The sequence below is a fragment of the Diadema setosum genome, chromosome 7, assembly GCF_964275005.1.
Source record: "Diadema setosum chromosome 7, eeDiaSeto1, whole genome shotgun sequence".
Taxonomy (NCBI): domain Eukaryota; kingdom Metazoa; phylum Echinodermata; class Echinoidea; order Diadematoida; family Diadematidae; genus Diadema; species Diadema setosum.
This window is the reverse complement of record NC_092691.1, coordinates 36,951,564-36,976,376: the sequence shown is the minus strand read 5'-3', so window position 1 is coordinate 36,976,376 and position 24,813 is coordinate 36,951,564. Positions and strand designations below refer to the sequence as shown.

The 24,813-nt window shown below is 38.8% G+C and overlaps 3 protein-coding genes and 1 pseudogene across 3 annotated transcripts; 3 read left to right on the top strand and 1 right to left on the bottom strand.

Annotated features, from left to right (window-relative positions):
* Nucleotides 1–714: 714 nt before the first annotated feature.
* LOC140230770 (uncharacterized) lies at nucleotides 715–23,222 on the top strand. Its single transcript, XM_072310909.1, has 3 exons — nucleotides 715–808; nucleotides 16,607–16,818; nucleotides 22,477–23,222. Exons 2-3 carry the CDS (start codon nucleotides 16,638–16,640, stop codon nucleotides 23,112–23,114), a joined length of 819 nt encoding a protein of 272 aa, XP_072167010.1. The 5' UTR covers nucleotides 715–808; nucleotides 16,607–16,637; the 3' UTR covers nucleotides 23,115–23,222.
* On the top strand, nucleotides 1,241–3,151 carry LOC140230771 (uncharacterized). Its single transcript, XM_072310910.1, has 2 exons — nucleotides 1,241–1,453; nucleotides 2,390–3,151. Exons 1-2 carry the CDS (start codon nucleotides 1,270–1,272, stop codon nucleotides 3,031–3,033), a joined length of 828 nt encoding a protein of 275 aa, XP_072167011.1. The 5' UTR covers nucleotides 1,241–1,269; the 3' UTR covers nucleotides 3,034–3,151.
* On the top strand, nucleotides 8,701–10,062 carry LOC140230846 (uncharacterized). The gene is made up of 2 exons (XM_072310994.1): nucleotides 8,701–8,881; nucleotides 9,419–10,062. The coding sequence occupies exons 1-2, from the start codon at nucleotides 8,701–8,703 to the stop codon at nucleotides 10,060–10,062; spliced, it is 825 nt and encodes a 274-aa protein (XP_072167095.1).
* Nucleotides 19,996–20,828, bottom strand: LOC140230530 (uncharacterized; annotated as a pseudogene).
* Nucleotides 23,223–24,813: the final 1,591 nt, after the last annotated feature.

Sequence of the window (24,813 nt, the reverse complement as noted above, 5' to 3'; positions counted from 1 at the left end):
ACATAACTATTTGAGATAAAATTATCTGACGAGAAAATAAGAAATTGTCGTGATAGCTTCATTGCTTTGCAGACTCGGGTGACCACGCGAGGGGGGAAAAGACAAACTTTTGAATGATAATGAGAGCTAGGATACACCGTGGACTGACGGGTCTGCCAAGTTCCAGCGCGCTGAAAACTTGTTTGCTACTGTAGTATACAGTGGGGAATGTTGCAGACGGTGTTGAATATTGAATGGTACAAGGATCAAACTTGGTGTTGTTCACGATTGCGCTTCAAGGTAGATCAGAGTTCATTTTCCCCTAAGGAAGAACTCCGAATGTCACGCCGGTGAACAAACAATGATTACTTATTTGAACTAAACCCGTTCACTCCCTTCTGGTTGAGCGCTTTACGTAGAAAGCGAAAACGACAAGTTCTTGGAGGAGGGAAATAATATTCTTAGGAAAAAAGAAACAGGAATTGCTGTGAAGAATTCTATACAGTCAACTTCAAAGTGACCACGCAAATACAACAAAACACAAAGTCAAACACAAAACCAGCAGTGGACATTTGAATGATAAGCAGCCTACTTCAGTGTTGCAGAACGCAGCACCGAACCTACTGTTATGTTTACGCGTTGTTGGCCTGTTCACCGGCTGAAGGACAACATGGACGCCGAAGCACACACGTTGTAGATCACTTCCTTCACCCTGTCGGTGTCGTGAGAGAGAAATGGTCATTGACTCACACGTTGCAGTGAACCTCAAAAGACAACATCTAGGCTACACCACAGCACCGGTGTTCATGATCACGTGAACGCAGCTGAAGTAAGTGTGATGTGAATGTGTATTTCATCACGAAGAGTGCAGCTTACTTTTTTGTTATAGTGAGTGGGTCTGATTGCATTAGATAGCAATCGATATTTTTGAATCCAACGTGCCTCTGACATTTTATACCAAATGTCTATTTTTCGGAGGGGGGGGGGGGTTCTGATATGGTTTTGTTGCTTCTTTCGTCTGCTTATTTTGTGGAATGCCGACCATGCCAGCCGCATCATTTATTTCAAGTTTCCTTTCAGTTTTAATGCCACCAATCTCGGTGGTAACACATCAGCCAAAACAAATGATAAACCTAGTCACAATTGCCTAGATGTCATGGAAACATGTATAAAGGAAACACGTTTAAAGAGAATATGTCCCGCGTAATACAAGCGAATATCTGGAACCGGTTTCGATTATTTATCCAGGATTGATCCAAGCTCGCCCTACCTGTCCAGTCTCATCTTGCCATGGCAACATCATCGACCGACCAGATAGCTCGCATCATGATCTGGAGCCCACCGCGCTCGGTCTCGACCGCCTTCGCGAGATCGATGTCGGCTCGTGGAGACACGGAGGTCTTCTGGGAGCCCTATCTGGCCTGTTACTACTACGGACCAGAGAGGAAAGTGAATTGGGCGGAGAGTGTGCCTGGTATGCATCACAATAGGCTCTATATCAGAACCTTTAAAACAGAATGATGTTCAACAACTTTGATTTGGACTCATTGGCGTGGAAGAAGAGAAATTGACGTATCTAAACTCCGTCATGAAAGAAAACAAAGAACGGGGTAGTATAGTTTCCTAGAAGCTTCAAGTTTTATATATATATATATATATATATATATAATATTATATATTACTTTGAACATATAGTTCATTGAAGCTGTTGACGCCTAGATAGGATACATCTTTATTTGAATTAAGCAATATTGAACATTATATTGGTCCTACACGGATTGATGGTTTCAAATCTCTTGACTAGTGGATAATGTTATCCGTCTATGTCAAATAATACATGTCAAAACGTTTGTTGTTGTTGTTGTTGTTCATTTTCCATCTGTGAAGATGGCTGGATAGCCCATATTCAGCTACACTAAGCTGGTCTTCCATGGGGTCCAGTTGGATGTGGGGTGGAACTCCTTCACCGGGTTAGACACCCTGCTCTTTGCGATGAATGAATGAAGCGGGATCTTTTACGTGCATGAGCTGTGACTCTCTCATACACGGGACCTCCATTTTATGTCCTATCCGAGGGACAGAGTGTTTTGCCTCTTGCTAGAGGGGACGGTATGTTTACACACAACATTGCTCAGTCCAGACTCGGGTTCGAACCCGGGCCGCGTGATCGTGAGGCAGACGCGCTACCGATTGAGCCAACTCACCGCCCTTGTTACTAGCTCCATTATGTTAACATGCATATAGTACACTTTTAATAAACTCTGTCATGATTTTGTTTCTTGTCATTAATATTTTGTGCTCCTGTTACACAGCATTTAAGATACGACACTTTCACGCACAAAAAAAAGGAGAGAGAGGGAGAGAAAGCTCAACGTTTGTCTTTTCTCTTATTCTGTCCAATGTGTCACAGAGATGTTGAACGATAAGTACACATACAGCTACGTCGACAAATTACTCGATGCTGACTACCCCGACTCCAAAGTGCTCTTCGTCAAAGGGATGATCGAAGGAATTCGCGGCGACTTCGACATCGTCAACCCAAAATACAAGCACTCTTTTCTCGTGCGTCGACCCGAGAAGACCTACAAATCTCTCGATCACATGTCTAAGGTGGTCCCTGGAAAACCGCACGACTTGATCACAGCTTTCAAGAACATCTACCACGACCTCGAAGACTTCTACAACCACGTCCAGACGAAACTCGGCCAACCCTCTCCTCCCATTATCGACGCGGATGATCTCGTCTCCCACCCAGAGACCATCCTTCCGAAGTACTGCGAGGCGATGGGGATTGAATTTACGCCCACTATGCTCGAGTGGGACAGCGTAGACGCCCGTGAACTCAGGTGGCACTTTGCCGACGTCGGGGACATATTCCACGAGGCAACCCGAAACACTATCGTGTTGTCAAATGCCATGCATGGTCGAGGGTTTGGCGAGGCACCGAAGTTGGCTCATTACACAGACTCAACGCTTTCTTCTTTAGTTGAGGAATATACAGAACACGCGATGCCAGTTTACGAGAGATTTTATGAGCGCCGCATAAAGCCTTAGATTGCTTCAACATTAATTTTCAACACATAAATATCATAAAACGTCGATATATGGACATAATCATTCCGTGTAAATCCAGGAACACCCTTGCTTTATTATATTTAGATATACATCGAAGGAGAACATGAATTTATTATTATTATTACTTTTTTTTTTTTTTGGGGGGGGGGGTATTTGTTTGTTTGTTTGTTTGTTCCTGAAAGAGTCATTTTCATCAAAGTAAATTCTATGTAGCGATTCAATTCACGACTTCTATCAATTCTGAATCTTCTGTGGAAATTCAATATGCGCATAATACTATGAGCTGTTGCAAAGCTTTATAAATGTCATAGATACACATCATTCAGTCACCTTGGAATGCTGGACACGATAGGCGGGAAAATAAATTGCTTTACTTGCTGACATCACCGATAATGGTGTGGATAACAATGAATATGATAACATCAATGGTGAAGAAGTGATCATAACGGTTGTGACACTACAATAGTAGAGATTATAGGAATGAAGATGGTAATAATATTTCTGATTATTATTGCAATCATTATTATGAATTGAGAACTTAGCGAAAATGTTGAATAAGGTAAGAGACAAGTCAGATATAAGGGTATTCTTGCGCTCAGGTAATGTATTATGCGTTGCACAATTAAAGCAAACACTGCATGCAGGTATCTACTTTATATTTCTTGACAGATGAGCTAGACCTTGCGCCTAACTTACAGATTCAGTGTGGCGTGTATACATGTGTGTTTGTGTACATTATGTATTCATGTATATATACATAATCATGATGTCAAGGAGGTGGGTAGAGTCTCTTCCCAACTCCCTGATGATGGTGTGTGTGTGTGTGTGTGTGTGTGTGTGTGCCTGTGTTTGAGGGAGAGAAAAAGAGAGAAATGAATCCCAGGTCGGGTATGAGAGACTTTCCGTTCCTGAGTGTTTTTGTTCTTTTCTTTTCTGTTCTTTTGTGTCTTTTCTTTTAATCCCATGAGCATGTCATAATCGTCTATCAAGGAAGTACACACACACACTTACGTATTCAATTCAATTCAATTCAATTCAATTCAATTCAGTTCAATTCAATAAAGCTTTTATTTCTATCGAACAGAAATTTAAACAGATTTAATAAAAAAAAAAATACATTAATAAATCATAGGCTATATTGGTCACCCATTCCATACTGAAATCTGAAATGTCCATAGACATAACACGCAGGCCACCAGGCTCCCGCAATGCATTTCGTATAATGTTTATACAATAGGCATATGTAATATATATATATATATATATATATATATATATATATATATATATATGTATATATAATGAACGAAGGAATATCAACAATGCATACTTTGCAGATGTAACAAAAAGTATATCATAATACAGTATAGATGGAAAAGTGTGATCTACTGAAAAGTGGAGTTTGTAAAGCGGAGATCAATGACAAAATTCCCAAATCTTATGTTATGTACCTAACCGTATATATTCATGGAGCATTTTAAGATAAATGTGATATGTTACAAGTTATCCAGAAACAAACAAACAAACAACCGTAAAACCTATCATACATGATACTTATTTTGAAGTATTTTAAAGTGTCTTTAGAGGACATGCAAATTTAAAATGAAATAAATGATGCGCCAAAGACACTATTTCTTGAGCAATGTCAACAAAAATAATGTAGCGACAATAAAAAAAAAAAAAACGCAGACAGTTGATAGCTCAGAAAAGAGGTAGGAAGGAAGAAAGAAAGAAGGTACATAAAGACTTTACAACACGATAGAGGTCAAAGAGAAGGAGCTAGGATGGACAGAAGAACAAGAAAGAAGAACAAGAGAGGTCTGATGGGATCAAGCCACTTAATCTCCAGGACAGGTGAAAGTTATCATACATTATTATTCTTATCACGGAATCGGCCTCAAAATATGGCACATCACAAGTTTGACGTTCCTTGTGCAGTAGTTAATCAATTAAACGAGTGCGAAACGGAAAGTGAAAGGGCGATTCCCCTCGATTTGTTATAGAATCAACAGAAACCAACCTGGTTAATGGCGGATTTTGACAGAGCAACCCTTTTCCTGCTGTCGAATAAATTTAGCTTTAAGAGGCTCAGTCGTGTCCTAACGACAAGTTCACATGCTGAGATACTTGAGGTATACTCCTTTGTGCTGAGGAGACAGATATCTGTATATATATATATATATATATTGCAAAGTCATTGTTGATTGCCGCATGATATACTGTTGGATTATATCGGCAATTCAAATTCAATTCAATTCAATTCATTTCATTTATTTTCACTCTTCTTTTCCCAACAAAACATAACACAGAATAAATCAGGAATTATATCATAAACGCATACATTCGACTTTGCAAGGATAAATGATACAGATAAAGATATATGCATGCATCCTGGCAAAAATACAGTTATGCTTCAGTTGAGAAAAAAAAAAGAATTGAGAGGTCCACTAAAAAGCAAGCTTATATGTTGTTCAAAGTTCAAAGTTCAAATTTATTTCATATTTCCATTTCTCAATGATGACATTACAAAATTATTGACACCAAACAAGAATACAAAATATATACAATCATGTCTTTTGATTGTAGAAGAAAAGAAAAAGAAAATATACTTGACACAAATGTACAAGGTCATATTGTGTGAAAATGTCACTAGTAAGTATAAGAAATATGATGGGGCCTACATAAAAGCTTTAAAGCTTGTAAAACTGTAGGTTCCCGAGTTCATAGGCATATAATTTTACACGGAGAACGGATATGTTTGTCTTGACCAACTAAAATTACACAAGTACAAAAAATCGATGAGTAATAAACTAATGAACCACATAGATATCGCACAAACCAGACTGCATACAAATCTCGAAGTGTTTGAATAACAAAAATGATATATTATTAAAAGATGTATCGGTACCATGAAATAACTTGAATGACTTGGTGCTGCGGACAAGGACAAAAGACTGGGAGCATAAAAGGGTTGCTAAAAACTTGGTAGTGTGTATCCACTAAGTAATAACTGTTTTAATTTGCGTTTGAAGGTGAATAAAGGTAAGGAAGAAGTGATATCTAGAGGGAGGTCATTCCAATATCTGTGTCCAGTAAATATAATTGTTTTCTTTGCAAAAATAGTGCGAGTACGGGGAAGGTGATAGGCGTCACTCTGGCGAGTGGGATAACAGTGGATAGAACGATTCCTTTTGAACATGTGGATAAAAACAAATGGTAATTCATTAGTTGTTAGTTTATACATGAAAATTCCGAGATTGTAATAAAATAGGTCTTGAATTTTCAGAATTCTGTTTTGATGGAAAAAACAATTTGTATGGGCAAAATATCCGGCGTGGTTTATGATTCTTATTGCACGCTTTTGAATATGGAGAAGGGAATCTAGTAATGAATGAATTGCATTTCCCCACGCCAAAATTCCATAATTAAAGTGTGGAGATATTAAACAAGAAGAGTTATGAACCACTCAAAGAAAAATCTTATGAAATACTTATTTGCAAATATTTAGCACAAATACAATGTAAGACAAGACGGAACAAAACAGGAGAAACACAATTATAATTATGTCATGACTTGAGAGAATGGATTGAAAGACTTGAAGGAAAGAAGGAAAAAAGAGAATGCCTACCGCTGAACAAGGTAACTGAAGAGGGAATTGAAGAGGTGCTTCAGACAGCTGGTGGTTGCACACAGCTGTGCAAGGATTATGATGACTATTTCATTACATGATAATGAATTCAGTCCACGTTTTTATCACCTTCAATTAATATTCCAATAAAAGTTTACATTATTTTATTATCTTACATTTCACTAAGCGACGTTGTGACAGCGCTTTCACTTGTTCTCTTCTCATTTCTTCCGTTATTCCCTCTGGTATATGTTTTGTGTTTTATGTCACTTCATTTTGATAGGTCACTAATTATGCTTTTAACCCTCATGCATGTCACTTTAACTGTCATCTTTGACTCACTGGCTCAGGAAGGTTAACCTTTTCCCCATTAGATTCTAATGGTCCTATAGACATTATACCCGATCCATCATGTAGATAGGCAATTAACTTGAAGACAATGGCTTACCTTGATTATATTAATGTTTCTTATCTTGAGCCCTCACAATCATGATTAACCAGCCTTCTTAACGATACACTCTTGGTTTCATATTTCGTGTCTGGTTTGTTTGTTTAGCTTCTTGCAAGTTTCTGGTATCTACGTGCTGCAATCATCGTGTTCATTAGGCACTGACAAGAAACCGATAAACGATACACCTACACAAGTACAGACGTGAACACACCAACGCAAATTTCACATTGAAATTGGTGCTAAACTCTTGATCTTAATACAAGATATTTACCTCCGGAATTTTCAGCGATCAACTCTAATATCTTGTAATGAGATCAAAAGTTTAACACCAGTTTCAGCTGAATTTCCAATACAGATGAGCTTCTACTCTGATATCAAATTACACATAGTATCATTAGGTTTAAAGTGTGCAACTAATATACCTAATGTAAAGGACGTGGGGTGGGGGGGGGGAGTTTTTGTTCCAGTGTGGGAAAATATTTTGAGAATCAAATATCCCTTTAATTCAGAATCAAATATCACTGCCTGAAAGGCATTGGAGCCTAGAGTTGTATATGAGTTCTGTGCTTGTCATGGCAATGCCAAATTAGTGCGTCCGTCAAGGCTCCATGTGCATACAGTCAATAGAATAATAATTTTGATCCTTGACCCCAAGACTTTGAACCCTTATGTTTATGGTTTGAATCGCAAAGATTTCCCAGGGCAAACGCTTTGTGATGTCCAAAAGCATCGAGGAAAAGGAAGTGAGAGAGAAGCAGAGAAACACGTGGAAAAGAAGGCAGTAGATTTTCTTACACTTTTGAATGCAAATGTTTGTCGTGAATGAACAAAAAAAAAAAGCTCTAAGAGAACGTCGGGAATACCCTTCAAACGCTATTTAGCAAGTCCGTCGCACCACGAATATTGACACCCATTGGTGAATTTTCTTACAGGTGAGTTTTTCAAGATTGCCATCATGATACAAAGTGTGTGTAGTGATGGGGCAGCTTATACATAACAGACGTGAACTTGACCTCAAATGGTACTCTTGTTTTGTTATCCCGAGTCCCGTGTGAAATCTGGTCAAGAGTTCTCATACGTCAAGCACGGCATAGTTACGAGTATGGTTGTGATACACAACAATACATGACTACAAGTCAGCTGATCACAGGGAGAGCTGAACAAATTAGCATGATCGACCCTTTCAGCCTTCCTAAATCTATGACAGCCTCAATGGCTATAAACGGTCACATTATGGTATCAATGTAAATATCTTTTGACAAAGGTGATCAACGCTAATCTGACGGCGACAACTGAAATTCATATCACAACCTTCTACATCTCCGTCGCCAGTCTCTCATCAGAATTGATGAAAATGACGAAAGATAACTCTTTTTTATTTTTATCAGCTGCGAGGAACAGCAGTTACACAAGTAAAGACGACAAAGAGGTATATGGAAATAAAATAAATGGCAGGTTGCTCTGTTATTGTGGCCACTTGTTTTCCTTATAATACTTCTTTTTTTTTTTCTCAGTATCCTATTCTGACTGAGAGGGAGAGAACCTGACTTTACAATCGAACGTCGCCATGACGTCCGCGACCGAGAAACAGGCACGCATCATGATCTGGAGCACTCCGCGCTCGATCTCGACTGCATTCGCGAGATCGATGTCGGCTCGCGGCGACACCGAGGTCTTCTGGGAGCCCTATCTAGCCTGCTACTCGTTCGGTCCGGAGAGGAAGAAGCACTGGGGAGACAAGATGCCTGGTGCGTGATCCCCATGGTTCTGGTATCGGTCAAAGAGCTGCAATGTCATTGTTTGGTAGATAGGCCTATTCCGCCATTAAAGCCAAGATGTACCTGGAGTAATGACAATGTCGTTGCACTCTGCCAGAGGGTCCTACATCGTCACAAAAGCCTGGTTATACGATCATACAATCTTACATAGAGACAATGTTTACAATCAATAAATGTGCAGATGTGATATTGATGGTTATTTTCTGATATCTTCAGCTAATTCTTCGACGTTCTCTGTGTAGAGACCACTCTTTGTGATCACCAAAGCGAATCAATATTGTGAGTATGCTGTGACGTAACAAAAAATCATTGCTTTCTACTTTGGGCATCTCTCTCTGTTTTTTTTTTTTTTCTTTTATTCAGAATGGAAAATGCGAAAATATTAAACCTTGGCTAAATTTCAACCCATGATTACGGTAACATAGGTAAAACTGTAAAAAGCTGAATATAAACTGTGAAGACTTTTCTTTTCTTCTACACTTTTATTCGATCTCTAACTTTCTCCAGAAATGATGAACGCTAAGTACACTTACAGCTACATCGACAAACTGCTCAATGCCGACTATCCGAACTCGACGGTGCTCTTCGTCAAAGGAATGGTAGAAGGCATTCGTGGAAAATTCGACGTCGTTGACTCGACGTACAGGCACTCGTTCTTGGTACGAAGACCAGATAAGATGTTTCGTTCTTTGGAACGCCTTTCTCGAGAGGTACCCGGTAAAACGCAGGAATTTATAAACGACTTCAAGGATATCTACCACGACCTGGAAGCCTTCTACAATCACGTCGAGACAAAATTCGGCCAGCCCTCACCTCCCATTATCGACGCGGATGATCTCGTCTCCCACCCAGAGACCATCCTACCGAAGTACTGCGAGGCGATGGGGATCGAGTTCACGCCCAAAATGCTCGAGTGGGACAGCGTAGACCCGAGCCAGCTCAACTGGCATTGTACAGACGTAGGGGAAATTTCTCACCCGGAGACAAAAAATACTGTAGTGCTAATGAACGCTATGCAGGGACTAGGATTCGGAAAGGCACCGGACTTGGTAACCATAGAACGTTATAAACCATCTGCCATTGTCATGGAGTTCGCCGAGCATGCCATGCCAGTTTATCAACGATTTTATGAACGCCGTATACGACCGTAGAACTATACATGTATAAGCTTATCAACTATCATGTTCATAATTGCAGTTAGACTAAAATCATCAAAGTTATAGCAAGGAGCTTTCTGGAGTAGTTGAAAATACGCTATTTTTTTTTTTGCGTTACATACCCATTATGACAGAGTAATGTTTTCTTAATTTCTTATTTATTTTAATTTCAAAGCAACATAATATCACAAATGTCAAAATGATAGCATTTTCATGTAATATAGCATCACTAAATAATACGATCGTATCAATCATCAATTACAGGATATGGTACAGTAGTAAAGCAAGCATGTGATAGAATGAGTTCTATTTACGTGTTGTTCTGAGTTGTGACTGGTTGTCAGGGCAACGTCTTTAACGGAAGTGTGAGTGACATTCGAATGCATGATGAAAGTCGTCTATAAACCCCAGGCAATATAACTTCATAACAACTTAACACAACACTCAAATTAATTTTAACCTAGTACGAAGAAATATCTATTTATATACCGCTGAGTTTTAATTTTCCACGCTTCTTTTCGGATTTAGCACGATACTTGGCTCGACAATCGTGATCTCTCTGTTTGTTTGTTTCTTTTTTTCTAGCTTCTTCATCATATTCGACAACTATTGTTTCTGCCTATGATGAACTGGAGATACACAATGTGATGATGTATCCAGACTATAAGAAAATATTTTGTACTGCACTCTAAGAAAAATAGGTTCAACTTATGCACCTTTATGAGTGCAGCTTTACACCATTCAGACCAGTGAACATCTTGAAAAGTGCAACTTTGCAACTTTACACCTTCAAAGGTTCTTACTGGTTTGAAAGTTGCAAAGTTGCACAGTAAAGGTGCAACGCTGAACCTGTTTTTCTTAGAGTTGTCTTTGTATTCCAGTATATAGCCTCCAATGTCCGTAGTCTTGCGCATTGTATTGTTCATGTTACCAACAACCAAAACTGCAAAGTGACGAGGATTTAAAACAATAATCTGTACCAAAGAAAATCGTGAGACATCCGTCACTTTTAATGACATAATTACAGGGGTATTTATTAATACTTGCCATTTTCTACATTCATATTGTTTACCATAAAGCAAGTTGGCATGATTCAATGCGATATAATCAGGCGAACAAAATGGTGGATGCTGCATGCACATAAAGATATAATCAAAATTATATTTTTAAGAGAAAAAAAATCTAGCATCTGTAACCCTTTCCGCCTTTAGTCATCGTTAAAGTTTCATCAACTTCTGACAAAAAAAAAAAATAGAAAGTCGTGTGATTTTTTTTTTTTTATTTCGCATGCTTTCACGGAAAATGATATAGGTCGCATCCAACATAATTATATGCACGTAGTAGAGGCAATTACAGTAAGTCATCACATCTCAACACTCCAACGTATAGTTTATACACACGCAGTGGCGTATCTAGGGGGGGGGGGGGCAAGGGGGGCACGTGCCCCGGGCGCCACTCCTTGGGGGCGCAAAAAAACGAAAAAAAAAACCGAAGAAGAAAAAAAAAGAAAAAAAAAACGAAGAAGAAGAAGAAAAAAAGAAAAGAAGAAGAAAAAGAAAAAGAAGAAGAAGAAGAAGAAGAAAAAAAAAAAACTCGCCCGGAAGTGGGAGGGAGAATGGTGGGGGGGGGGGGGGGGGGGAGGGGCAGAAAACCAAATCAAACAAGATAAAAACAAAACATGATGATGACGCGGACAAAATGACAATGTTTATTGTGTTCACACAAAAATTCCATGTTCTGTGAGCTAAAATACAAAAATTTTCGGCTCGCTCGCTGCGCTCGCTCGCCAAAATTTATATAAAAAAGAAGGTAAGAACAAAACGTGATGATGACAAAATGACAGTGTCTATTGTGTTCACACATGTCATTTTATATTTAGCAGGCAAAATGTTTCACAGAGCAGCGGCTGCAATTTCATTCGTTCTGAAGCGATCGCCAATTGCATCAAAAGAGGGCGTCAACGGTTTCGAACATGGGGGGGGGGGCGCAAAAAACAACAACAACAAATCAAATAAGATAAGAACAAAACGTAATGATGACGCGGAAATATACAAATTTCGGCTCACTCGCTCGTACTAATTTAGAGTATTTTTTCAAGTCCTCAGTTTGTTGGTATAAATCGTTATCTATAAGGCCGTCACTATATCTTGATTAGAATTGTAAGATTTAATAAGCAAAAAATGACAAGAGTTTCATGATTTGTAAGCTGAAATACAAAAATTTTCGGCTCGCTCGCTGCTCTCGCTCGCCAAAATTTGTATAAAAAAAGAGAAGATAAGAACAAAACGTGACGATGACGCGGACAAAATGATAATGTCTATTGTGTTCACTCTGTCATTTTATATTTAGCAGGAAAAATGTTACACGGAGCAGCGACTGCAATTTCGTTCGTTCTGAAGCGATCGCCGATTGGATCAAAAGAGGACGCCAACGGTTTCGAACATACGGGGGAGGGGGGCGCAAAAAAAATCAAAAAAGATAAGAAAAAAAACCCCGTAATGATGACGCAGAAATATACAAATTTCGGCTCACTCGCTCAGTTTGTTGGTATAAATCGTTATCTATAAGGTTGTCACTATAAAAAATGACAAGATTCCATGTTTTGTAAGCTGAAATACAAAAATTTTCGGCTCGCTCGCTGCGCTCACTCGCCAAAATTTATATAAAAAAAGATAAGAACAATACATGATGATGACGAGGACATTTTCAAATTTCAGCTCACTCGCACGCACTAATTTAGAGTATTTTTTAAAGTCCTCAGTTTTTTGGTATAAATCAATATCTATAAGGCTGTCACTATATCTTGATTAGAATTGTAAGATTTGGTAAGCAAAAAAATGACAAGAATTCCATGTTTTGTAAGCTGAAATACAACAATTTTCGGCTCGCTCGCCAAAATCTTTTAAGTGCTTGAAAAAGCATCATGTGGACTTTGTTTAAAGTCCCTACCGGGATGGGGTTGGGGTTGAACACTTTTTCAGAAATTAGGGGCGCAATTTTCGTGCTAGCCCCGGGCGCCGTTTTCCCTAGATACGCCACTGTATACACAGCTCAAGATATCAAAATTACGTTAGTCGAAAATTTGGCATAAAAATACATGTAGATTTTAAGTTTTGTCCATGTATTATACCATGTGTGTGTGTGTGTATTTCAATGTTTGTTGTGCATATGATGAAATGAATGAAATGAGAGTACGTGAGCTGGACAAACATTGGCCGAATACATCATGGACTTCGAACTGCGAGACAGGCCTCGCTGTCGTTGTTCATACACTTGTAATTTCCTATGCTTTGTTATCTGTATGTTTTGATATGCTGTCGTAAATCGTGAACTTTACGCAAAAATAAGCCATAGATGACCTGGAATTGCATCTTATATCTGCAGATACATTTGTATTCAAGAGATTCATAAAGATATGTGTGGTTAATTATTAAATCGGTATTGCACACCTGGTGGTTAGAGGACCTATTGAAAACAAGTTCCTACAAAGAGGTGTGATTGTCTCTATTTTACTGTTATATTCCTGGCCACTATACCCTATCAATAGTGGCTACTGAGCAGACGAACTCACAGGTGAGTTTTGTGTTTTTCTTGACCTTCCAAACCGACGCAAAACCCGCCTCGTCTTGTTCGAAAAATTCGCCGTTAGTTTCTTCTCTTGTGAAAAGCGACCCATGTGCCCGCTGTGCCCTGTTTCATCACAAAGCTTGTGGAGTCTGAAAGATGCCGATGTTTGTAATGTTCATCACAAATAGTATGTATCTCCCAAGGCTTAACAAAAGTAAAGCGCCATTTGCATTCTCAGTATGTCAATATACAGTCAACGCAGGTTTGACGGTCAATGCTTAAACTGACGCATGTTATGGATAATACCAATGGGCAATGACAATATCTCAATCAATGCGAGGGAATAATTCGAAAGAAAGTAAGGCTATGTGCAGCACGTAGAAGTCGGTAGGTCCAAGAGGTGTTTGATTCAGATTTGTAATCGAGGAAATTAATAGAGAGAATTTCAAGGGAACTCAACACATGTTCGTTTTTCTAGCGTAATGAAGAGCACTTGATTAACCTCTTTCAGGAGGCTAAGGGAACAATGACCCAAAGAGAAATGTGGATTGAGAGAAAGTAGAAACATTAGTAGAACACATCAGTGAAAGTTTGAGGAACATCAAACACTCGATGCAAAAGTTATGAATTTGTAAAATTTTGGTGTTGGAACCATTGGATGAGGAGACTACTAGAGGTTATAACGTCATGTCTGGACAGCAAAGAAAATAGAAGGGAATTCCACACAAAAAAATATCATTTTTTTAAAATGAAAATTGCACATTCCATCAACTTTATACTGACATATGTTAAGGGTAGCAATTATTCCCCCTGTTTCTGAAAGCGGTTAGTCAAGTGCTCTTTCATTTTGCTACAAAAGTGATTTTTTTTTGGTGGAATTCCCTTTATATTTCTTTATAAAGTTTTCCACACATGACATCATAACCTCTAGTAGTGTTCTCATTTTCCTCAAACTTTCACCGATGCGTTCTACTAATGTTGCTGGTTGCACTCAATTCACATTTCTCTTTGGATTTTGGTTTCCTTTAACATAAATTATGTCGGTAACAAGTCGAGGGAATGTGTACTTTTCATTATAAAGAAAAACTTAATTTTGAGGAAATCTCTATAATTTTCTTATATCGTTGTTCTGCCGTTACGTCATGAACTGTTGTAGTCTTGTCGTGCAGCGATGACGGTAAGATTATTAATAAAATTTTATCTAACAGATTGTTCGATTTTTCATAAAGAGTGTAGTCATAATTGAATTTTGTAATTTTCTTTGACATTTTCTTTGTTTTACATTTACTAACATGATAATAAAGGTGCCATGTTCTGGACCATTTCTCAAAGAATCAAGATCCTTTTCTAATTCATCGCATTCTTTAAGGCCCTGCCACACCTTTCCGGGTAAGCTACGCGGGCTTGTTACGAGTAGGGACTTTCCAGCACGCAGATTTTTTTTTTTTTTTTTTTTTTTTTTTTTTTTTTTTTTTTTTTTTGCGGGCGGACATGGATGTTGGCGAGTTCCGTTGCATCTTACCTGCTAGACGGATTCGTTTTCAGTTACGAGCGACATACGGGGACTGCGAAGAACCTGCATTACAGCTGCGAAGTACCCTCGTATGAGTTGCCTGCGAGGTGCTGCCGCTAAGGGCCTCCTACTGGTGCTCTACGTGTACCTCTGCGGCCAAACTCCCGCGACTCACCCGGAACGAGTTTTGAGCATGCTCAAGGCCTTGTCCCACCGTGTCTGGGAAAGCATTGCGGGTTAATTTAGGGGGAAAATTGTTTGCTACCCGGACCTCCCAGCAGTTGGCCCGCACCTGACAGTACCTAGCGCGTATCTCGCCCGTAGTTGCCCGGAGGTGCATGCGCACGCACATCCGATTTATCCGCAGCCAAGCTTTGAGCATGACAAAACCTTTTCCGGGTGAGTCGCGGGGATCGCCCGCAGAGGTCCACGCAGAACACCAGTAGGAGGCCCGTAGCTACCGCAAGTCACAGGCAGTTGACCCGCTTGAAGTACCTAAGTTGCCCGTGGGTCTATGCTTTTGCGCCGGAAGCGCGTGTCATCTGCATGACATTCTGTGGGACATTGCCATATCAAATTCCTTCAGAGGAATTCCGTCACCGAGTTATCAGCCCTCACTCGCCACCCATGCGCCTACACGCAGGTCAAGCGGAATGGACGTATTAAGTAGAACGAAAGTAGCACGGGTCCAGCAGGTAAGACGCAGGCAATCTCGCCCAAATCTTTGTCCGTCTGCAAATATTGTCCTGCGTGCTGGAAAATCCCCACACGCATTAAACCTGCGTATCTTGCCCGGAAATTTTTTAGCAGGTTCAAAATTTCTTCCCCGATTGAAAAATTGCCCGCTACAACCCCGTCCTCCAAACGCTGCTGCTACGATGCTTCCGATGTCCGTACTCTTTTGCCGCTTTCTCCCGATCTGCTAGATCGGGATAGATCGGGGTCCAGATCGTGATAGTGGAATGGAGGCTTTGGACTTTCCATTTGAAACATTGTTTTCACGGGGCACGCGGAAGATTTGCAAAAGATGAGAATGTCACAAGTCCGACATTCATGTCCTTTTATGTCATCACAGTAATGAAAGTGAAGCGAAGTTTTATATAAAGATGTACAATATGAAATTAAATGCAGGGCTCGACAATGGCGATGGTAAGGCGGGGCCACGAAAAATTGTTGTTGGGCCAACAAATTTATCTTTTGGCGGCCCTATCGAGCAACTCAGTTTCAAAATGGATTACAATGTTTCTTTTTATTTCGGAGCACGAAAATCTTACATTTACAAATTTTAGCGACCAGAAAATTTTTTAAGTGTCTAGCCCTGATGTATATATTGTAATTCTAGTATGTGGTACACACGTCGGTTTTTAACATTATACAGTTGAACTTGACATATATAACTCTGTGCTAGGAGTGATAAAACAAAAGCATCTTCCATCTGTTCCTTTTTTTTCCCCATAGGATCTGAATTTCATTTTAACATTCGTCCGCCATGGCATCGTCTTCTGACGACAAAGCTCGCATCATGATCTGGAGCACACCGCGCTCGGTCTCGACCGCGTTCGCGAGATCGATGTCGGCTCGTGGTGACACGGAGGTATTCTCTGAGCCCTACCTGGCCTGCTACAACTATGGACCAGAGAGGAAAGCGAATTGGGGAGATAGTGCGACTGGTATGCATCACAATCAGTGGCGTATCTAGGGAAAACGGCGCCCGGGGCAAGCACGAAAATTGCGTCCCTAATTTCTGAAAAAGTGTTCAACCCCAACACCATCCCGGTAGGGACTTTAAAAAAAGTTTACATGATGCTTTTTCAAGCACTTAAAAGGGATCTTTTGAGGGTGATTTAAATGTAATGAATTTTGATAGATTTTGGCGGGCGAGCGAGCGCAGCGAGCGAGCAGAAAATTTTTGTATTTCAGCTTACAAAACATGGAATTCTTGTCATTTTTCGCTTACCAAATCTTACAATTCTAACCAAGATAATACCGGTAGTGATGAACTTATAGATAACGATTTATACCAAAAAACTGAGGACTTTAAAAAATACTCTAAAATAGTGAACTGAAATTTGTATATGTCCTTGTCATCATCACGTATTGTTCTTATCTTTTTTTATATAAATTTTGGTGAGCGAGCGCAGCGAGCGAGCCGAAAATTTTTTGTATTTCAGCTTACAAAACATGGAATTCTTGTCATTTTTTGCTTATTAAATCTCACAATTTTAGTGACGACCTTATAGATAACGATTTATACCAACAAACTGAGGACTTGAAAAAAATACTCTAGATTAGTACGAGCGAGTGAGCCGAAATTTGTTTATTTCTGCGTCATCATTACGTTTTTTTCTTATCTTTTTTTGCGCCCCCCCCCCCCCCCTCCGCCGTATGTTCGAAACCGTTGGCGTCCTCTTTTGATCCAATCGGCGATCGCTTCAGAACGAATGAAATTGCAGTCGCTGCTCCGTTGAACATTTTCCTGCTAAATATAAAACGACATGAGTGAACACAATAGACATTATCATTTTGGTCGCCTCATCGTCACGTTTTGTTCTTATCTTCTTCTCTTTTTTGTATACAAATTTTGGCGAGCGAGCGCAGCGAGCGAGCCGAAAATTTTTGTATTTCAGCTTACAAATCATGAAACTCTTGTCATTTTTTGCTTATTAAATCTTACAATTCTAATCAAGATATAGTGACAGCCTTATAGATAACGATTTATACCAACAAACTGAGGACTTGAAAAAATACTCTAAATTAGTACGAGCGAGTGAGCAGAAATTTGTATATTTCCGCGTTATCATTACGTTTTGTTATCTTGTTTGATTCGGGTTTTTTTTGCGCCCCTCCCCCCGTATGTTCGAAACCGTTGGCGCCTTCTTTTGATCCAATTGGCGATCGCTTCAGAACGAAAGAAATTGCAGCCGCTGCTCCGTGAAACATTTTGCCTGCTAAATATAAAATGACATGTGTGAACACAATAGACACTGTCATTTTGTAATCATCACGTTTTGTTCTTACCTTTTGGTCTTACCTTCTCCTTTATATAAATTTTGGCGAGCGAGCGCAGCGAGCGAGCCGAAAATTTTTGTATTTCAGCTCACAGAACATGGAATTTTTGTGTGAACACAATAAACATTGTCATTTTGTCCGCGTCATCATGTTTTGTTTTTATCTTGTTTGATTTGGTTTTCTGCCCCCTACCACTTTCCCTCCCCCCCTTCCAGGCGAGTTTTTTTTTTCCTTCTTCTCCTTTTCTTTTTTTTTTCTTCTTCTTCGTTTTTTCCCCCTTTTTTTTCTTCTTCTTTTTTTCTTTTTTTTTCTTTTTTTTTTGCGCCCCCAAGGAGTGGCGCCCGGGGCACGTGCCCCCCTTGCCCCCCCTAGATACGCCACTGATCACAATAGATCCTATCACAGAACCTTTCAAACTGAATAAAGCTCATCATCTATGATCTGGGCTCATTAGTGTTGAAGAAGAGAAAATGACGTGACTAAACTCCGTCATGAAAGAAAATAATTGTTTAGCACGATGCCAAGGAACTGCAGAATGCAATGCTTTACAGGGCCCCAGAAAGTCATGCATGTTCATTCACAATAGTTTCAAAGAAGCTTCACTTTCTTTGTAAAAAAAAAAAAAAAAAGAACTGTTTTCCATATGGTTCATTGAAGCTGTTGGTGCTTGCAAAAATATGCATTTTTGATTGAATTCAGCAAAAGTGATAGTGATAGTTCCAAACGGATTGATCTCGACCACTGGATAAATGTTATCCGTTGATGTCAGCTAATTCTTGTCATGACTTATCAAAAGTGTTCATTTGATGTCGACATGCCATTTTGAGTGCATAGTAGGTTCCTATCTATACTTACCTGACCAGCTACTCCTTTGGTCCGAACCAAAAGATACACTTGGGACATAATATTCCCGGTAATTACCAGTACTTAAACTCATTATTGTATTTGTCGCACACATTACATGGATGCACATAGGAGTTACATGACACTCGTATTACACTTATTTTTTTCTTCTATTTGCACGTGATTGACGAATCATGATAGAAATAGATAATGTTAGTTCTGTCTGACCAATCTGTCAGTTACAATCGTAGGAAGCAATAAACGCAGACCTTGAAATTAGATATATCTAGCTGCACATACTTCAATCCTCATTACAAAAGAATGATATGAAAATATTTTCTTTCTTCTTTTTTTTTTTTGCATACGCAAAGGGGGGGGGGGGGGGAACAAAACTCGTACACCGCAAACAGTACAACGCCTAGTGCCTCAAGCGCCGTTGAAAAGTTTCAAGTTTCAAGTTTATTCATCTTTCTTCCTTCCTTATACAATAATACATTGAATGTGTCTGACAATTAACAAGAAAATAACAAGTATACAAATATACAAATATAATAGAATACACAGTCAGAGAAAAAGAAGAAAGACGAGGAGACGCTATAGAAAAGCAGAGCTTGTGAAATTAGGGGGTCCTCATAGTATTAAAACAACTAATTAAATGCAAGAATTTCAACAAAAAAAAAACAACAAACAAACACTATAAACCTATAACAAGCAAGGGGGGTATAGATAGAGAAAAAACTATTTACAAAAGGGACATAACATAAAACAAACACAAAGATAGAGAAGAAGAGAAAAGAAACAAAAGCAAGTAAATAACTGATGTAATTCACAAAACAACAAGGGGGGGGGGGTAGATAGTTGGCTTAAACTGAGAAGACAAAAGAAAGTCCACAGTTCTCTAAGCAAAGGTTATGCAGCAACAAAATAAGGAACTGTTTAGAATACCGGTACCATAGTTAAAAAAAAATGGCAACACAGCAATTTAGAGTGTAAGTTTACGAGTTAACTGAGTAATTACTTAATAAGTATAACTTCAGTTTACGCTTAAAGACATGTATACTGACAGCACAGGTAATTCTCGAATCCAAAGAATTCCAGTATGTGGGTCCAGTACAAACTAAAGTATTAGAAGTAAATGTTGTCCTTGCATGAGGTAAGTGGTATGCAGAAGCCAGTCTCGTGGCATAATTATGAATTTGATTATTTTTTGTAAATAATTTGGCCAAAGCCATAGGCAGAGCACCTGAATTAAGATTATACATTAATGAACCCAATTGCACATAATAAACGTCTTCTAATTTTAAGATTTGATTGTCATAAAAAAGAGGATTGCTATGAGCGCGAAAATTTGTATTACATATTATTCTTATGACTCTTTTTTGAACCACAAACAATTTGCCCAGTTGAGTTTTATGAGATTTACCCCATGCAAGCACACCATAATTAATATAAGGCAAAATTAAAGCTGAGTATAATATAAATAATACGCTTTGAGGTAAAACCGATTTTAACTTACGGATAACACCAGTATTCTTTGATAACCATTTACATAAATGATTGATATGAATTTTCCAATTCAATTGCTCATCAATACAAAGACCAAGGAATTTAGTTGATGTAACCCTTTCTATTAACACACCATTAAAGGAAATGTCACCAGGCAACGTCGTAATTGTATTACTAAATATCATAAAATGAGGGTTTTTTTTTTTAGGTTTAAAGATAATTTGCTGGCGCGAGTCCACGAAGTAATATTACACAATTCTAAATTAACTGTCTGCAAAAGAACTTCTGGATTTTTGTGAGAAAAAAAATACAGTAGAGTCATCTGCAAACAAAATAAAGGAAAGTACATCAGAAGAACATTGAAAATCATTTATATATAAAATAAATAAAAGAGGACGTAGAAGAGATCCTTGTGGGACTCCACATGTGACATTTTGCAATTCCGAAACAAAACCATCCAAAGATACAAACTGCCTCCTGTCCGCCAGATAGCTCCTGAACCAATTTAGGGCTGTACCGCGGACTCCGTAATGGAATAATTTATGCAATAAAATTTCATGATCTACCGTATCAAAAGCCTTGGAATAGTCCAAGAATATTCCAACTGTGTGCATACGATTATCCAGGGCACTAGCAATTTTATCAACAAAGTGCAATACAGCGTGAGTGGTAGTATGCCTTTCCCGAAATCTAAATTGGAAATTTGAAAAGACTTTTCTATAATTAAGAAACTTTACTGTCCTAGTATAAATGAGTCTTTCAAGGATTTTGGAGAGCGATGTTAGTAATGAAATAGGACGATAATTAGTCACCAATTTAGGGTCGTCCTTCTTAAAGATAGGCACGACCTTTGCAATTTTCATTGACATGGGAACACTTCCATTCAACAAGGATAGATTATAAATATGAACTAGGGGCAGCACAATTTCTTCAGCAACATTTTTAATCAACTCATCAGGGATATTATCACATCCAGGGCTTTTTCCTGTTTTCAAAGAATTTATCAATCCAAGTAACTCCACCTCATCTGTTGGCAATAAAAATACACTTTGCCCATTAGGTTCTTTCAAAAAAACATTAAAAGACTTGTCACAATTGGGTATGGCCTTGGACAAATTTGGAAGGATTCTACAAAAATAATCATTGAACTTTTCAACAATAACATGTATATCATCAACTAGAACACCATCAATTACCATATTTCTTATACTTGATCTTTCCGCGCCCTTTTTAAAGATTTCTTTTATCACCCTTCAGGTTTCCCTTATATTTTTGAGGGTTGCCTGAAACTTATTTGAATAGGTATAGGCTTATTTACAGGCCTCTACAAGAAAGATGAATTATCTTGTCATAACTCTCATTATACTCAATCTATGAGCCACCTGTGTAGCCCTATGTAAGCCCACCTTCCACCGTTCACCAGAATATGATTTATGGTTTTAAAAGTGCAAGTAGACCTCCGGTTTAACATGTTTAACTTATTTCTTTCATTACAATTTCTAATTTTCCAAACGAACATCGAAGGAACATGCAGCACTTTTAAAAACACCATTTTGACAATACTAATAAAAAGAGATTAGGCCTAATTGAATTTCATTGATAATTTCGTAACTCTTAAACAAGAAGGGCAAAATTAAGGTAAGAAATATTTACACTACTTGGAAAGGGCCGTCTAAATCTAGAACATTTTTGTTTTGTCTGTGTGTTTGTTTTTATGTGCACATACAAATTTCTTCATGTTTGTATGGGTTTAAAAGGATAGTCTTTCGCCATTGAAGGGCATAGGGTCGGTAAGTGTCCAGCATGAGCAAAACAATGTCCTGCCTACGTAGACTGCACTCCGTTGTGTATCACCGTAAATACATATCTTTTTAAACATATTTCGTTTCTATCGGGTAGCGGTATACCAGACAAATCTGAATTTGAATTTTCTGTATTTGTGCATTTTCCGGTAGACCCACGTTATACAGGCATGCTGAATGACAAGTATACCTTTAGCTACGTCGACAAGATTTTGAATGCTGACTACCCAAACTCCAAGGTACTCTTCGTCAAGGGGATGGTGGAAGGTATTCGTGGTAATTTCGACGTCGTCGACGCCAAGTATAAACATTCCTTCCTAGTTCGCCATCCGGAGAAGATGTTTCGTTCCTTCGAACTGATGTTAACATCAATTCCCGGTGCGCCGGCAGATTTCATACACAACCTCAAGACCATCTACCACGACCTTGAAGACTTCTATCGCCACGTCCAGACAAAATTCGGCCAACTCTCACCTCCCATCATCGACGCGGATGATCTCGTCTCCCACCCAGAGACCATCCTACCGAAGTACTGCGAAGCGATGGGAATCGAGTTCACACCCAAAATGCTCGAATGGGACGGCGTAGACCCGAGCCAGCTCAACTGGCATTGTACAGACGTGGGGCCTATATCCATTGAGGAGCTGAAGAATACAGTGATCTTCTCCAACGCCATGCAAAGCAAGGGTTTGGGGAAAGCCCCCGATCCCACGAAATCATCTACGTCGTCACCCATTGTTGCAGAATATGCCGAGTATGCCATGCCCGTCTATCAGAGATTTTATGATCTCCGTATTAAGCCATGATATCGTAGCTACTGATTTTTAACACTTAACTGTTGATGATTATCCCCCCAAAAAGTTATACTGTTTTTAATCCATGTTTATAACATATATGTATAAAATAAGACACGATACGACGGAAATTGAAGTTGATAATGAATTGGAAAAAGGAAATGGAAATTGAGAAAATAATGAAAACAGCTAAGGAGTTCTGTGAAACAGCTAGTGTTGCAAAGCATTCTTTATTTGTTGAATGTGCCTTGTAATATATAGAGTAAAAAATGGAATGTTTTTGGTATTCGAGACGTTTATGTCACTGATGTGAGAATCAGGTATTGATATCTGGAATTAATGAAGTCCTTTATATTTTGATAAATATGTAATTTAGTTGTTAAAAATGGTAGGTTAAACGAGTGTCTTTAGATATGTAATAGGAGTGATAAGAATAATTCTTATTATTTTGGGAAATGTTGCTGTAAACAGAAATATAAAGTAGGCGGATGAATATTACGTCAGTGTTAGTGATCTGAGTTAGCATCCTAATGGGTGATCTATCCCTTGATCAACACCCACTTCGTCTCATATCCATTAATACCCCTTTCATAAACTCAATAATGCGGATAATATCCGCAACATTTGGTCGTAAAATCGGAGCGGGGATAGAATAATGCGCATTATTTCGACCCTTCTATTATCCGCATAATAGCAGCGTCGGGACCAGATTTTGAGTTTATGAACGCAAACCCAAATAATGCGGATAATTGCCGGGGTGCGGTCAAACGTCACCTGTCTTTCCCGCAGGAGGGACGTGTGCAGTCACCATGACGATTATCCGCCTTTTTCAGGACGGGCGCTCGTAAAAATAATGCGGATTATTTTCAGAGTTTGTGAACGCATTTTTTATTGAATTGTCCGCATTATTCTTATGCGGATAATAGGAGGATGAGTTTATGAAAGGGGTATTAGTCTCAACCTATATGGTCTAATCCCATTTCGTCTACAACCAGTTCGTCTAATGACCATTTAGTCCAATTGCCACTTAGCCTCATTACCAGCTGGTCTACTTCCGTATGGGCTATGCCCATTTCGTCTAACACCCACAGTTTATTAGACAAAATGGGAAAATCCAAGGAGACAAAATTGCAGTTAGACCACCTGGTCATTAGATGAAAATAACTAGCCAGACTGGGCATTAGACCAAGTGAGAATTGGACCAATTAATTGGGCATTAAACGAAATTGAGAGCAGACAAAATGAAATTAGCCGTAGTGGTGTTTGACGAACTGAAAAGTAGACCATCTGATATTAGACCCAGTGGCAATAAACCTCTCATACCCTTTATCGTGTTTGTCCTGGTATGTACCCCGCGGGAGATTTGTACACACCATGCGCTGCAGCACCTGACCAGGCTGCTACCTGACTTGTGGGTTTCTTGATTTCCTGGTAACACCAATAAATCCAGTGAACATTATAATACTGCGTCCACTCATTCCTTTGAGTCAAAACCAATTTTCATTAAATAAACGTTGCATTCTTCTTGGAATTATATGCTGTTTAATATTTCATATTAATAGGTTTCTCATTATCTTACCAAAAAAGTTAGAAACCTGAAGTTAGGTCCCAACCGAAACTATACGATCCCTTTAAGCTGGAAGATAAAGCAAAAAATAAATTAATGAATAAATAAATGAATGGAAACTAAAACTAAAGACAATTAAAATCA

What these genes read in the sequence shown, in the direction of transcription:
- LOC140230770 (XM_072310909.1), top strand. Translation starts at nt 16,638, where the DNA reads ATGGCATCGTCTTCTGACGACAAAGCTCGCATCATGATCTGGAGCACA. An exon ending in TTGGGGAGATAGTGCGACTG is followed by an intron (nt 16,819 to 22,476) that starts GTATGCATCACA and finishes CACGTTATACAG; the next exon opens with GCATGCTGAATGACAAGTAT.
- LOC140230846 (XM_072310994.1), top strand. Translation starts at nt 8,701, where the DNA reads ATGACGTCCGCGACCGAGAAACAGGCACGCATCATGATCTGGAGCACT. An exon ending in CTGGGGAGACAAGATGCCTG is followed by an intron (nt 8,882 to 9,418) that starts GTGCGTGATCCC and finishes AACTTTCTCCAG; the next exon opens with AAATGATGAACGCTAAGTAC.
- LOC140230771 (XM_072310910.1), top strand. Translation starts at nt 1,270, where the DNA reads ATGGCAACATCATCGACCGACCAGATAGCTCGCATCATGATCTGGAGC. An exon ending in TTGGGCGGAGAGTGTGCCTG is followed by an intron (nt 1,454 to 2,389) that starts GTATGCATCACA and finishes AATGTGTCACAG; the next exon opens with AGATGTTGAACGATAAGTAC.